At 40.5% G+C, this 16,645-nt stretch overlaps 1 protein-coding gene across 3 annotated transcripts in view; it reads right to left on the bottom strand.

Annotated features, from left to right (window-relative positions):
* Nucleotides 1-12,276: 12,276 nt before the first annotated feature.
* The window catches only part of mob3a (MOB kinase activator 3A), a 10,967-nt gene continuing 6,598 nt past the window's right edge, over nt 12,277-16,645 (bottom strand). For all 3 annotated transcript variants that reach the window (XM_047799931.1, XM_027164926.2, XM_027164927.2), the window contains exons 3-4: nt 15,388-15,590; nt 12,277-12,661 (exon numbers count right to left, since the gene is read on the bottom strand). In XM_047799931.1, the coding sequence (XP_047655887.1) occupies nt 12,632-12,661; nt 15,388-15,590 (233 nt within the window). In that variant the 3' untranslated portion in view covers nt 12,277-12,631. The remainder of the gene's footprint in view (nt 12,662-15,387; nt 15,591-16,645) is intronic.

Genomic DNA, 16,645 nt, shown 5'->3' with positions numbered 1-16,645 from the left:
ATCCCTTAATACACCATGAAAAATAAAATTTGGTCATCTATTAGCCTCCATTTTTTGGTTTAGCTTGCCACTTGCTGCTCCTTTAATCATACTTTGTCCTGTGGAGTCCCTCAAGGTTCTATTTTAAGACCGTCACAGATTTAAACTTGTTAGCCAGGATAATTCATAAATACAACACAGCCCCATATTTCTAGCAGCCGATTCTCGTTGGTGTTTTATTGACTGTTTAAAGGACATCGGGTTTTAGGTGTGTAATCGTTATCTGCAGCTAAATAACGATAAATCGTTGTTATTAGAGCCCTTATCTGTGAAGGTTAAAAATTGCGTCAAAAACCTGGGAGTAGTGAGCTCAGATTTAAGAACCACAGTAGTAATGTTTGCAAAACAGCACTGGGTTAGAAATATATCTAGAGTCTGTGATATTCTTTCAGCAAATGATAGTAAGAAATGGATTTACTGAACTATTCAACAAATCATGCTGTGAATAAGCAAACACATTACACTTGGACTTCTTCCAAATAGAAAAATTAGGGGTACAAACTTTTGCACTCAAATGTGTAGGATTAGTATGTTAGCATCGATCGATTTCTTCTTTTGCTTTTGATAGAAAAGTCCAAAAATCCATGTAACAAGAACGATGTCCTGGATTAAATGTTGAGAGTGTTCACATGATGGATCGATACGGTTCCCGGTGCTTCTAGGAAGCCTAGACAGGGACTCACCCTCTCACTTTCTGGACTCTGGAACGTTTTTTTGCAGTTTGCCGATAGCGCACGAGCGAGGCGCTACCCGCTCTCTCTCACGACAGTGTTAATGAAATATCTCTCTTTTGTGATCCTCTTTCTTCGAAAGAGCAGTTCGATGAAACAATCACCTTGGGGCAAAAGCTGAGTGTAGGCTTTTTGGCTATTTGTGCACTGTGTGAAATTTAATCAGACCCGGAATGTGCAATGTGCTACATGTGACTGCATGAAAGATGAGAGAAAGATCTCAAGGCGCTCTGTTTACAAGTGGCTTAGAGGTGTTTTTTCCATTTCAAGCCGTCCAGCAAATTCGGAGTTCTCCCTCCCTTACCGTGTAAGGTCACTTAATAAAGTGGAATCTTACGACTCTCTCTTTTCCTCCGTTCTCCCTCTGTCTCCCTCTCCCTCTCTCTCCCTCTCCCTCTCATGACCTAGAGACTCACTTCTGAAAACAGAAGCAGACATTGCGAAAGCTTTGCCTGCTGCACAGGGAGGGAGAAGCACATGATGCAATTCTTGGTGTTGTTGACAACAAGCCGTGTTCTGATACAGGAGGGGTTTTTTCGAGGGTCAGCACGAGCACAGAGTCGTAAAAAAAGGCCAATGAGGCACTTCGGACTCACCCACCACCTGGAATGCGCTTTCCAAAATCAATAGCAGAGCACACCCGGCTGACGCCTGCAACATAAACATGGCCTCTAATTGGCTGAGGTGTGAAGGTGTTCCATTGTGAGTTCCTACGTGTTGACAGTGCGTGCATACATTCACTTTATGTAAGAGAGGCAGGAATGCATGCATCTTCACAGATGTGCTCATTTACACACGTATGTTCTGTACGGTAGAAACACTTCTCAGTCCCAGGTGCATCGTGGGTGGGAACAGGACAGGGAAATGTAGAAGTAGAGGACGTCTAGTTTCTTTGGGATCTTTGGATGCAGGACACTAACGGATTGTCTTGTTTACAAAATATAACTGAAGAAACTATTGGGGAAACTATAAAAACCTCAAACGATTCAAACGATTCAGGAGTCGGATACTTTCTGAAGTCAGAAACCATCCTTTCTATTTTCAAAATCTGGTTATAAATTGTATTGTTATTTGTTGCATCACTCAAAACACTCTCCGTGTCGGAGGTGACGACGCTCAAGCTCCAACTGAAGTACGCTATCTTCTGATACTGGGGCATATGAATGCCATTATCTTGCTTTTAGCACACTCGCAGTTTTAAAAACAGACCCTTTGTCTTCGTTCGAACTGAATAACATAAAACCGCTCTGTTATTTTGGAGATCTAGATATCTTTCGTCCCCTTACTGTCTACCCACATTATTAAAAAGTCATGAAATGAACGTCGCATTTATATCTCAGAGTTTTTGTTGCTTAAATAAATATTTCTATGCAATTTAGATATAATTTGCATTCAAGAAAATATATTTTTAATTAATTTACAGCATTTTATTTTTTTATTAATTATTTTATTTTATTTATATTGTTTGATAGCAATGACGTGGAATATATAACAACTTTTATAAAAACATTTTATAACATTGAATACGTGCATTTTAATGACGTTACGCTTGTGTTTGAGGTCGTTTAACATTTAGTATTCTTGTGCTAGTTTTACACAGACAGACAGAGTGACGGCTACTAAAGCGAAAGGAAAAGTGACAGAGCGAGAAGAGAGAAAAACCGCAGCTGTTATTGTTTTGTATTTATTTCAATAGTAGTTGTAAGGAAAGTGGAAGCTATACATAGTTTGTTAGCTCTCCTGAGAGCTAAACAGATAAGGATGTGCTTGCTAGATATAGTCGACTTGTGCGTTACTTGAGCTTTAAGAGAGACGTGTGTATGTGTGTAGCGCTGGAATACGTGTGTGTGTGTGTGTGTGTGTGTGTGTGTTTGCATGAGTCGTTCCTATTCTGTTACATCTGAATATTTTCCAAGCTGGCAGCTACTACATACACACGATCAAGACTTATGACTTCTTCTGCGGGAGCATCTGAAGCTTTCCTAGAGTTGATCTCTGCAGAAACACAAGCCTTCACAGTCCGAGGCTTTAATCTTTCCTCCAAAACCTCCAGTGAAATCAGAAACAGAACAAACACTTTCCTGCAGAACTACAAGGCCACACCTTAGCGGCCTAAATAAAGACATAAATGTGCCCCAGAGGTCACAACCACAGTAAATCCTCCGTCAGGGTGTGTGTAAGACATGTATTGTTGTTAACGCATATGGACCGTACACTTTATCGATTCAGAAACCGCACATTTAAGGACAGAAATCTGTTCACACACCGATGGAGGTCAGGGGTCACGCACAGACACATTAACATTACAACACAGAGATCCATGGGCACAGATGAACAACCTTCACCCTTGTGATTATGTAGTAATAGTGATGCCGTTGTGAATTGCGCTGTCCTCGTACTATATTTCTGCCAGCCATCGTTAGCTCCAGCTGTAGACTGAGCGAGTACCTGATTAGTTTTCTTTCTACACCATCAGGTAAGAATAATCTCCGTCTGAAAGAAACATCTTACTTTTACTCATGGAGCTCTTTATGACGTCTCATGTTGATTCTGGAGGAACTGTATTTCATGATGTTTTTATGCGATGAGAGGAATGTTAATGATATCTTGACGGCACCCATCAAGCTCTTTGATGTTCTCCATGATTAGCGAACTCTGACAGGTTTGTGTAGTCGTCGAGGGGCGTGGCTTATTGCGCCAGTCAAGAAGTTCACCGTGACGTCACTATCACTTCCTTTTTCAGAAGCAAATATGTCAACATACGCAATTGAATCACAGCTAATATGCTGTTTCATAGGGACTTTTTCTAATTCCAATATTGGGAAATAAAAAAAAAACTTGTTTGAGAGAGAGAGAGGGAGAGAGAGAGAGAGATTTTGTAATGTCACTGTTGTCACTTTACACAACTTCCACTAAATATTATATAAGCTTAATCTCCAACTTTCTCTGATGCAACTTTGAGCCTCATTGAACCAGACAACACACACACACAAAACACACACAGATTCACACACACACAGACTCAATGAGGCTGTAAAAATCCATCAGATTAATCTCCAACTGTCTCTGATGCAACTCTGAGCCTCATTGAACCAGACAACAAACACACTCACACAACACACACAGATTCACACACTTACACACAAAACACACACGCACTCACATACAACACACAATCACACAGACAGACTCAGACTAATAAATAAAAGCAAACGTGCACTAAGGCTGTAAAAAAAAATCCATCAGATTAATCAACTGATGCAACTCTGAGCCGCATTGAACCAGACAACACACACTCACACACACCCCATCTGGCACGTAGCAGTACAGAGACCACGCCCACTCTGGAAGGACTGTTCTAGCCCCTCCCATTGCTGCATGACGTTACGTTTAGTCTCGGTACTTCTGGCACGTTCTAGAAGAAAACAAAAGGGTAGACCGGCTCTAACCGGCTGCACAGGGTTGCCAAATCTTCCAAAACGCGTCACTCTCCTGTACACAACTTTCACAAGCTCTACACTAATCATTAAGACAGTCACCTCCAAATATGTTGCAAGATTTATAAAGTAACATATTACAATACATTTTAAAAAGCGATACTAAAAAAAGGCGAGTGTATGAATTGTATTGAAAAACCCAGTATTGAAAATAAATGATGCAAATGTTGGTTTCTGCGAGAGGTTAATTTTTAGCGTGTATCCAGGGTACACGCTAATTTATTACATAAATTAATCCTTAAACATTTACTTTATTTTTAACTGGACATGTCTAAGTGTTTGTTTACTTTTGGCGTCTTGAATGTAAGGATTACGTCTGAAAATATAAAGCGTCAATCTTCCCACGTTAAACATATTAACCTGAGCTGCATCCAAATGTAATTTCACCCAGACAACCATCTACAACTGGTCCTACAACATTTTCTGTATATTTGACTTGAACCCTAGTGCAAGTATTCTGCACAAGGGGAGAACAGCCCACAGCCCACACACACACACACACACACACACACACACACACACACACACACACACACACACACACACACACACACACACACACTCTTCACCCCACACACCCCTCACACACACTCTTCACCCAACTCTTCACCCCCCACACACTCTTCACCCTCCTGCCATGTGAAAAAAGGTACCGAAGCATTAGGGCCCTCACGACCAGACTGTGTAACAGTTTCTTTCCACAAGCCATTAGACTCCTTAATAACTGAACTGTACTGAGCACAACACACACACACACACATCAACTGTATGGACTGCACAGACTCACACCAAATACACACACTTCCAATATGCATCCATCAACCTGTTTACATGCTGTTTTACACACTGTTTCTGCTCTTTGCACATGCTGTCTCACATTTCAGTCGTTTGCTGTTTTACACAACACTTTACAATATCTCACAGACCTGCTGATATAACACTGTGTTCATTTCAGCATTTCTGCACACACGATATTGTTTAAACATACAGTATTTACACTGGTCAGTGCTATTTCTGTCTGTTGTCTTTTGTGTAGTGTCTTGTGTTTTTTGTTTGCATTGTCTTTTGTCCTGCACTGTATTTTTGTCTTCTGTCCTGCACTGTCTTGTCTGTCTTGTCCTGCACTATTTGCACCAGGTTGCACAGATAGTTTGTGTATCTAGTACTTACTTACTAAGTCCTTAGCTCTGTCTTTGTTCTATGTAGCATCCTGGACCTGGAGAAACGTCGTCTCATTTCACTGTGAACTGCAACAGCTATATATGGTTGAAATGCAATAAAAGCTTATTGACTTGACTTGGTTGTTTGGACCTGGTAACAGCAAGTGCTCTAGTGATGTTTGATTGCGGTAAAACTTGCATAAAGCTAATAATAATAATAAAAAAAATAGCAAACAGCATGAGAGGATGGTGACAAAAGAGCTTCTGAGAACTGACTTTTAAACACGTGCTACAAATAAAAATAGGTTTTAATCTTTCTAAAATGTCTTTGTGGTAAAAAAATTTCATCAAGGTTAAATCTAGACACAAGACAAATGAGTGTCACAAGACTTATGAGCATAACCAAAGCTCATAAATGTCTTTTAATTAACGTTTTTTTAATAATAATAATAATAATAATAATAATAATAATAATAATAAGGCACGGTGGCTTAGTGGTTAGCACGTTTGCCTCACACCTCCAGGATCGGGGTTCAATTCCCACCTCCGCCTTATGTGTGTGGAGTTTACATGGTCTCCCCGTACCTTGGGGGTTTCCTCCGGGTACTCCGGTTTCCTCCCCCGGTCCAAAGACATGCATGGTAGGTTGATTGGCATCTCTGGAAAAATTATCTGCAGTGTGTGTGTGCCCTGCGATGGGTTGGCACTCCATCTAGGGTGTATTCTGCCTTGATGCCCGATGACGCCTGAGATAGGCACAGGCTCCCCGTGACCCGAGAAGTTTGGATAAGCGGTAGAGAACGAGTGAGAGAGAATAATAATTATAATAATTTACTGATTTCATTTATCCATATAAAACAGGGACTAGGGATTCATAATGGATTTGGCAACATGCATGAATAAGACAGAAACGAGGAAACGGACACACCGTTGCACATCCTGCACGTAACACATGAACTGGACCCGAGTGAGTTATTGCAATGTTTCACACGAGGCTAAGAACAAAAAAAAGAGCCTTAACATTTTACAAAAATTAAAAAAAAAAAAAGATTAAAATTTCGACTGAACCCGGAAGTAAGCTATGTACTCATTTATTTATTTATTTATTAATCGAAATATGTTTTTTTTTATTGCGTGTTCACTTTCAATGTTAATTCAGTCGTCTAGAGGAGAACATATTTCCTTCAAATCATTATGAATATGTTATTTATTTTTTAATTTATAACGCCTTTAATTGAAAGTCGATAGATGATTAGCACGCTAGGCTAGCTAAAGTACTTCACTCTAAAACTCGACGTTTTTAACCGATTTTGTATCAAACGTATGTTGTAAACACCACTGACCTGGATGTGAGCCCCTCTGTGACATTCCCCTCGTCTAATTTACAAGAAATGTTTCAAACAAACAAAGAAAAATAAAAAAAATATACAAAAACAAAACTTTAAATTAGAACTTAACGGAAAAACCAATTAAAGGCTGAGCCTCGAGTTTAAATTGTTCAAGCACGCGCACAAAATCATGTCCGCCATGTTTCAATTAATTTAATTTACTAGGCCGCAAAACTATCCCCAGATTAGCTTTAGTACTAAATGTCCAGCTCTTGTACAGGAATATTGACCCAAATACGACTTGACAGTAGATTTAATAGACTTTTAATTTCTAGGTTGACGTAGAGGTTTTTATTCCTGAGCTTTGTACCAACCAAGCTGAACTAACGCTACAAGCGTTAGTTCAGCTTGGTTGGTACAAAGCTCAGGAAAAGCTCAAAGCTCAGGATGGCCATCACGGACATCTTCATGTGCTCGAAGTAAACCTATGGCACCAGTTTACTATGCCATAAGTATTGTGGTTGGCAAAAAATAAATTAAAAAAATGCATGAATCATAGAATTAAATACATTGGAATGACCTCCAAAGTCTTTCCACTATTCTTTGGAGTGTGGCTGCGGATTTGTGCTCGTTCAACGACGAGAGCATTAGCGAGGTTAGACGTTGATGTCGAACAACAAGGCCTCGGGCAGCGTTCCAGTTTGGCTTTTCAATGCATTCCAAAGGGGTTGAGGTCAGGACTCTGTGTCCCGGATACTCGAGTTTCTCCACTCCATGGACCTTACTTTATGCAAAGGGGCAATATCATGCTGGAGCTAATTTGCGATGATTAGCTCCAGTGAAGGGGTATCGTAAATGTACAGTATGCAAAGACAATTGTATGCTTCAATATGTGTGGCAACAATTTGAAGAAAAAAAAATCACACATGGATTATGATGGTCATGTGACCACATACTTTTGACCATTTTGTGTATTTAGAGCCACTTATGGTGTTTGGGCTGGATTAAGACCATTCCATTCAAAAGTGGCAGTTCAAGCCGGCTAATAACTATAAGAACCCAGTAATAATAATAGCTATTGTTATGTTTGTTGTATATATGGGATTGTGGCTTGTGGTTTCCACCACTGGAACTAAAAAAAACAAAAAAAACACCCCTTGGCAACGCATCATGGACCCCACCGTACGACCTCCCAGGGGGATCTGTGAGCATTGCCAGAGGGTCTGTGATTTTTCACACCACCATCTTCAGTGTAACGTGTTCTATGTGCAGAAAGTGCAGGAGTAAAAAAGCTTTATGGCTCCAATAATTAGACAAAATATTATTGTACGCTGGTGGCGTGGTTCAGTTTTGAGCTTGGGTTAACGTCTGAGCAAAGTTTCAAATGTTCTCCAGTTTCCTTTCTATTCAGAGAAACATCATGGTAGGGTGGCTTTACTATGCTTAGTTGCTGCTCTATGTGAGTGTGTGTGTGTGTGTGTGTGTGTGTGTGTTATCCACAGCGCAGGGCGTATTCTCATATCTTCCTGATACCACCGCAGCTCTGCTCAGGATTACGTGGTTATTGGTGAAAAACAAATAAACTGTTGTACTGTATGCATTTAAATAACGTTTATGAATTAAATCTTCCCTGCACTGACTCTCAGCCTGAGGGTCCAGGGTTCGATTCCGAGCCCCAGGTTTCTATCGGACCCAGATTAGGATAAAGCGCCTATTGAAAGGGAGTGTGTGTTAACTAAAGGTGGTTACAAAAAGGTTTGATAAACTCTGACCTACCTTTCTTTAGTGTCACTTGTGTGAAATGGAAATGTCGGTGCAGCCAAAAAACCTCCGGTGTTAACTTTTTGTTTTAGTTTGGTTTCAGGAAGAAGATATAAAGCTCTTTTTAGTCAAATGTAAATCTAAAGAATTTTTTTCACATGTAGGAAGAGAGAGTTAAGGGCCTTACTCAAAGGACCAACAGTGGCAACTTGACTCAGTAACCCAGAGCCTTGACTACTTGACTCAGTAACCCAGAGCCTTAACCACTGAGCCGACTCTGACCCCCGTAGAATATGCTGGAATTTACCAGAACAAGGCAGTAACCTAAACCATTCAAAAGAATGATGCAATTCTGACGAACGAGCATGTAAAACTTCCACTTAAAACGCATCGGTTATATTTAGCTCGTTTTCTTTATCCATTTGGCAATCCGACATTTGTTCCATAAGCTTTCTGCCTCGAGGAGCAGAGTGGAACAGAACATTTATCACACGTTTGTCATTAAAATGTTTCAGTTTGTCATGCAGGATTTAGCGCAAACGACAGACGGGCCGCCGTTTAAACTCGTTTATCAAATGGGATGTGAAATAGATTTGAAAAAATAAGACTTTTGAAATTGTTTGAGTGAAATAAAGAACTCCATATTTCACTCTCAGGGTTAGTGATATGGCATCTTATGGCGCCACCTGGTGGATAAACTGTCTTATGCCACTGTGTCTCTGGTGTCAATTTGAGCTAATAGAATAATAGTTGAGCCAATAAGACAGAAAAATAGCAATTCTTGTACACAATATTGTCGTATATATTCCAGTGAATATTTGATCCAGTTCAGTATGTTTGGTATACTGAACCTGTAGAACCCTTGATTAGTTGAGTCAGGTGAGTTAGAGCAAGGAAACGGTAACATACACATGAATCCACTACAACCTGTGTGTCGAGACTCCTATCTAATTTATTTGTCGTTCTGTGCAATTTGGCAAGTAGCCCACCCACTCCGGGAGCAAGTGGTGCTTGGACCCCGCAGATCGCTGCTGGCTTCCGATTAACATTAATCACAATGGATTATTTTAATATGTTAATTGATTGTTTTATTTGAGGGGGCCACGGTGGCTTAGTGGTTAGCACGTTCGCCTCACACCTCCAGGGTTGGGGGTTCGATTCCCGCCTCCGCCTTGTGTGTATGGAGTTTGCATGTTCTCCCAGTGCCTCGGGGGTTTCCTCCGGGTACTCTGGTTTTCTTCCCCTGGTCCAAAGACATGCATGGTAGGTTGATTGGCATCTCTGGGAAATTGTCCGTAGTGTGTGATTGCGTGAGTGAATGAGAGTGTGTGTGTGCCCTGCGATGGGTTGGCACTCCGTCCAGGGTGTATCCTGCCTCGGTGCCCGATGACGCCTGAGATAGTCACAGGCTCCCCGTGACCCGAGGAAAAAAACACTTGCCATAGTTTTGTCCTTTGTGGCAGTAGCCAATTTTGGTGTAACAAGTTTTACATTTTGCTGCCAATTATAAAATGTAATCGGTGTATTAAGAGGCTACATCCCATTAAGCTGATCTGATGTGTGTTGGTCTGCCTGACCCCTCTTTGTTTGGAATAATTTTAAGTTACTCTGCCTTATTTGGGAAAGATGGCCTACAGTAGCCTTAAGTTCTCATTTTCTAAAATAAACACTTGGTGGTTCTTCAAGATCTTGACTGTAGCCTATTTCTATAGTGTTTTTTTTTCTCAATACAGTTCATTTAGAGTTAATTAAATTTCTAAAAAATGGTGCAAACTCTGCTAGATTATCGATAAAAGATTTCCATTCCCCTGCCATTCTGTGATCGGCAATCGGCAGATCGTGATCTTGGTGATCGGCTCCAAAAATGCTGATCGGAGCATCTCTAATACTTGGCACCTGTGCTAATCATTTATGGGCAGCAGCTTGTTTTACCTAAGAATATTTTATCTACATCCACTGACCACTATTTTTTATATAGCTGTCCAATCAGCCGGTGCGTTGTTGTATCCCACCTGCCTCAGGTTTAACAGGTTGTAAACTCTTTTCAGCTCACCACGGTGGTTAAGAGTGGTTACTATAGATACGCTGGATGTTTTTTGTTTTTCACACCGTTCTGTGTAAGCCCTTGTCGCTACTCGATCCGTACAGCAACACGACCGGTTCCGCGCATGTGCGAAATAACGTCACTTCCTGTCACCGCCGACTACAGTTTCGGAAATTAACGCTGTCCTTACCGTTGTCATAGCACTTTATTTGTATTGCTCCTTTAATGTCAGTTTTGTGTCCAAGTTTGCTTACTCTAACTTTTTTATGGTATTGTTGTCCTAGGCAATCACTTAAATAATATCTAAAATTTTTAAGGTTAATATGTGACACAAAATAAATAAATAAATATAAATATAATATTAAAATAAATATAAATATAAAATATAAAATAAATAGTTTACATATGTTACACATAATTTGGGAAATACAGATGTGTGTGTGTTTACATTTACAAAAACAGGACTAAACTGATTTATTCAACTGATTTATTCATAAATTAATTTGTTCCCTCCTTCCCTCCCTCACTCACTCTCACTCACTGAACATGGCATTGACCTTTAAGCCTTTTTCATCAATGCAATTTCAAAAATGTTTCCATGTCCTCTTGACATTGAACAATAAACATAAAGTCATCCTTTGCCTCAGAGAATTCATCACACATGACCCTTTTGAAGTGAAGTGAAGTGACATACGGCTAAGTACGGCGACCCATACTCAGAATTTGTTCTCTGCATTTAACCCATCCAAAGTGCACACACACAGCATTGAACACACACACACCGTGAACACACACCCGGAGCAGTGGGCAGCCATTTATGCTGCGGCGCCCGGGGAGCAGTTGGGGGGGTTCGGTGCCTTGCTCAAGGGCACCTCAGTTGTGGCCGGCCCGAGACTCGAACCCACAACCTTCGGGTTACAAGTCAGACTCTCTAACCATTAGGCCACAACTGCCCACTTTTGAGGGCAGTTTTTATTTTTTATTTTTTCCGTGAGGGAGGGAACAAATTAATTTATGAATAAATCAGTTGAATAAATGAGTTTAGTCCTGTGGTTTTGTAAATGTAAACATCTGTATTTCCCAAATTATGTGTAACATATGTAAACTATAGTTTAATTTTGTGTCATATATTAACCTTAAAAATTTTATATATTAATTTAGTGATTGCTTAGGACAACAATACCATAAAAACAAGTTAGAGTAAGCAAACTTGCACAAAAAACAGACATTAAACGAGCAATATTATTAATTGTTGAAAGGCAGACAAATAAGAGTTGCAAATAATAAGACTTGAAAATAAAGTGCTATGACAACGGTAAGGATAGCGTTAACATCCGAAACTGCCGTCAGCGATGACAGGAAGTGACGTCATTTCGCACATGCGCGGAACCTATCGTGTTGCTGGTACAGATCGAGTAGCGACAGCCATAAAATCTTATGTGTGAAAATTCCAGGAAATCAGCAAATTCTCTCCCAAGATATTTCCTGATCTTCGATACGAACCTTACCCCGAGCTCTCGTTCTGTGACTGCGTGATTTTATGCAAATTTCCAGCAGATTTTTGGCTAACCGCGTGAACGCTCGGGTATTCGTCTGTTCCTATTAAATAGAGTGGAATGTATATTTCAGTCTATAAATAACAGGAGCTAATGGTAACACTTAAGATAGATTAAGTAATATATAGTAAATGGAAAGAAAAACTAAATAGTAAAAAGATTGAGCAGAATATGTTTAATGTCTCAGACACATACATAAATACCAACAAATATAATCTGTATGCTTCAGACAGTGGAAAATAACAGCAAACAATTACAGAAATGATTCAGAATCAGATCGAGAGAAAAAAAAGAAAAGGATTTCTAATACTGCATTCTACAAAAAAAAAAAAGTTTCTACACATTAAGAGAGCAATTCTGGATGTTAACAGGAGATTTCTTGCTAAATCGAATATTACAGTACTTTAAAAGTGTATAAAAATAGAGTCTTTGAAAACTTTGGTTTGTTTATTTAAATCGTTGACCCGGGCGTGCGGGGAGGCTCGGCCGATGGTTCCGGAACGTACCGCCTCGGTTCAGTGACACATCCGTGATGTCATCTCTTTCTGTTAGGGAGATAAACAGACGGTCGGCATGTGACATCATGTAAACAACGTGATCGCGTGAAAATAAATCTGATCTAAAAAAAAAAAACACGTTTTCACTTTCTTTATGTAATATTTTCGTTGTTGTGCTTGTAGTTTGGTAGGTTTGTGTTACCAAAATCGCTACTGGGTGTGTTTTACGAAGATATTATTCATGCAATGTTCTTGCAAGGCGGAGGATCCGGATACGAATGAACCCAGAATGTTATTAGAACAAGAAGAAGAAGAAGAAGACGTGTTTAAGCTTCACATCACATCTTCAGGGTTGCACTAGTGCTTTGAGGATTATGCGTCGAACTAGAAACAAATGCTCACGGCTGGCGGTTTGTAGCCTCGTGTAGAGACGTCATGTAGAACCCGGCACGCTTGCGCGGTGTTGGTGGACTTGCTGACGTACACTTCGTGTATATCGCGATTACTTCTTAGCGACAACAAAGAGCAAAACAAACCAAGCAAATTTCCACCATGTGTCTTTTGGTGTGACGTGTTCTTGAACAAACCCTTCGTCTAAAACTAGGATGTGGAGATGATGTGGAAAACCCTGTGAATCATGCTGGCACTGTCTCACAGAGGCTCCCAAAACGGGCTGTTAGTCACAGTGAGGCGTCTTTATGTCTTTTGTGTCTCCTCCCTCTGCTCTTTTTTCTTTTTACATATGTAAATGCAAACGTAAGGGTGCACACAAAATAGCACTGTTCCTACACACACTGTACACTGTTTATTTTCCACTGCCTTCAACACACACACACACACGCGCACACACACACACACACACACACACACACACACACTTGTCTGTGAGATAATTAATGCTCTGCTAACCTCAACCTCAGTAACTGAATTTTTTTTTGACTTTTGAAGGTTAAATGAAAAAAAATAAACACACACATGCACACACACACTCTCTCACACACAACACAACACACACTCGCAGACAAACTCAGACACACAACATACTCACTCACACACACACACTCACAGACACATAACACACGCACGCACGCACACACTCACACACACTCTCCTACTTTTATGTGTTGGTGAAACTACTTAACCCACTTTTAAAAACCTCCTCTTCGACTGTCCGTCTGAAGAAACCCTTAAGCTTCTACATGTAGATACAAGCGTTTCAGGTAGGAGCTCAGATCCGTGATCGGACCTGTAAAAACCTTCCCTTTTTCTAAGAACGTAGGATTACTAACAGCGGCGTCCGCTTCCTGTTACACAACACAATGGTACACATGTGAAAGCTGGAGGAGTTCTCAGGAGGATGCGGTAGAGTGACATCATTTCCTGTCGACACTAAGAGTCGAGTTTCAGGGTTTCTTCTAAGCTTGTGTTCCTCATACTCAACATTCCTTAATATTGTTCCATCATACCATAAGACATTTTGGCATGGTGTTTCCATACCGTATCTTCTTAAAACTCATTTTTTGAGGGCATGATGACTTACCCTGAGTCTGTTCATGCTCTAGCTACACCATATCTACACCATGCTACACTGAGCAACCACATGAGCGCTCGAAACATTTCTGCTTCTCAAAAAACAATCTTCAAGCCTCGACCTGGATGCTGTATGATTTCGGCTCGCACTAGACGAGAGAGCACAGGTTCCTCTCCAGGTTTTCCTCGCCTCTGGCTCACTCATTAGCAACATAAACTTCATCTGAATGTCAAGAAACACTACATAAATAAATCTGATAGGGACTTACTGAAAGCTTCTAATCTAATCAAAGCTTCTCAACTGTGGTGATCTACAACCTAGATTTGTTTCCATACTGTTTGTATAAAAAGCACACACACACACACACACACACACACACACCTAAACTTGCACACACACAAACCTGAACACACAAACCTAAACAGACACCCTCAAACCTAAACACACACACAAACCTAAACACATACACAAACCTAAACTTGCACACACACACACACACAAACCTAAACACACACACACAAACCTAAACTTGCACACACACACACACAAACCTAAACACACACACACAAACCTAAACACACAAACATAAACACACACTCAAACATAAACACACACACAAACCTAAACACACACACCCTCAAACCTAAACACACAAACCTAAACTTGCACACACACACACACACACACACAAACCTAAACACACACACTCAAACATAAACACACACACACACCTAAACACACACACACTCAAACATAAACACACACACAAACCTAAACACACACACCCACAAACCTAAACACACACACTCAAACATAAACACACACACAAACGTAAACAAACACACACAACCACAATCCAAAACATGCACACACACACACAAACCTAAACATGCACACACACACACAACCACACACAAACCTCAATATGCACACAAACACACAACCACACAAACCTAAAGACAAACTCAAACACACAACCACACAAACCTAAAGACAAACTCAAACACACACACACACACACAAATCTAAACATGCGCACACACAAACACACACACACACACACAAACCTAACAATGCACACACACACAAACATAAACACACACATAAACACACAACCACACAAACCTAAAGACACACACTCACAATCCTAAACACAAACAAAAACAACCATGCAAATCTAAACACACACACACACAAACCTACACGCAAACCTACACACACACACATACACACATGCACTGACCAGTGGTTCCAGCTCCTTGTGGTCTATGAGGTTCAATTCGGTAACAAAGTAGTAGAAATGTTTGTAACAGGTGTTGACGTGCGCTTCTGCCCCCATCTGACTGACTCGGTCAAAGTGGTGGATGTAGACGTGCACAAAGACGCGGAACAGACGCGACAGGATCTTCTTCGCCACCTGCATGAAGCTCTTAGGGAAGGGCGTACCTGTGGGGATAAAGCCAAGACATACGGTTACTATTTAAATACGTAATATAGTTAAATATCTTTAATAATTTAACCCTTTAATATTAACATTTATATCATCGTTTCTCTCCTGACATCATGGTCTTAAAAAAAAAAAAAATCTATAATAATCGTATTCTCGAAAGCATTCAGTCTCTTGGTCAATTTCGGTAAATAATCTCCGGGTGACTTGCAGTGATAAATACTAGTTCATTATAAACACTGTCCTGCACAGCGATACCATTAAAGCTGCTGTTTGGGTCTCGCTTCATTTAGCTTCCTCTCAGTTTTTAGACTGAACATGATATGAACGACTCACACACACACACACACACACACACACACACACACGCGCATTAAAACCACAAGTAAGAAATCCCCACTGCTGAAAAAAAAACCCTGATGTTATAAATGAGCGATTTTATTATACGCATATTACAGGACGCTACGAGCGTGATGTGACGATATGCTATCGATAGCTTTATGAATTTCATTACGAACACGTCGATGATGCTAACGAGGGTCTGATTAAATCTCATTTGCCAAACTGCAGTTCAAAAATAATACTTGTATTGAGATTCGGTTCACGGACAGATGATGGCAAGCTGTGATAGCACGATACTACCACCACCATGTTTCACAGAAGGTATAAGGTTCTTATGCATTGTTTTCCTTTCTCCAAAAAATAACGCTTCACATTTAAAACAAAAAGTTTCATTTTGGTCTCATAAAGTGACGTGACATACGTCACACACACCGTGAACACACACCTGGAGCAGTGGGCAGCCATTTATGCTTCGGCGCCCGGGGAGCAGTTGGGGGGTTCGGTGCCTTGCTCAAGGGCACCTCAGTCGTGGCCGGCCCGAGACTCGAACCCACAACCTTAGGATAACGAGTCAGACTCTCTAACCATTAGGCCACGACTTGCCCCAATTGTCACCAAATTATTGTTCCAATAGTTCTCTGTCTCATCCACATGATCTTTAGCAGACTTCATGCGCAGCAACGTTCTTTTTGGAGAGTAGGATGTTCAGTAT

Source organism: Tachysurus fulvidraco, chromosome 14, assembly GCF_022655615.1.
Source record: "Tachysurus fulvidraco isolate hzauxx_2018 chromosome 14, HZAU_PFXX_2.0, whole genome shotgun sequence".
Taxonomy (NCBI): domain Eukaryota; kingdom Metazoa; phylum Chordata; class Actinopteri; order Siluriformes; family Bagridae; genus Tachysurus; species Tachysurus fulvidraco.
This window is presented reverse-complemented; position numbering and strand designations above follow the sequence as displayed.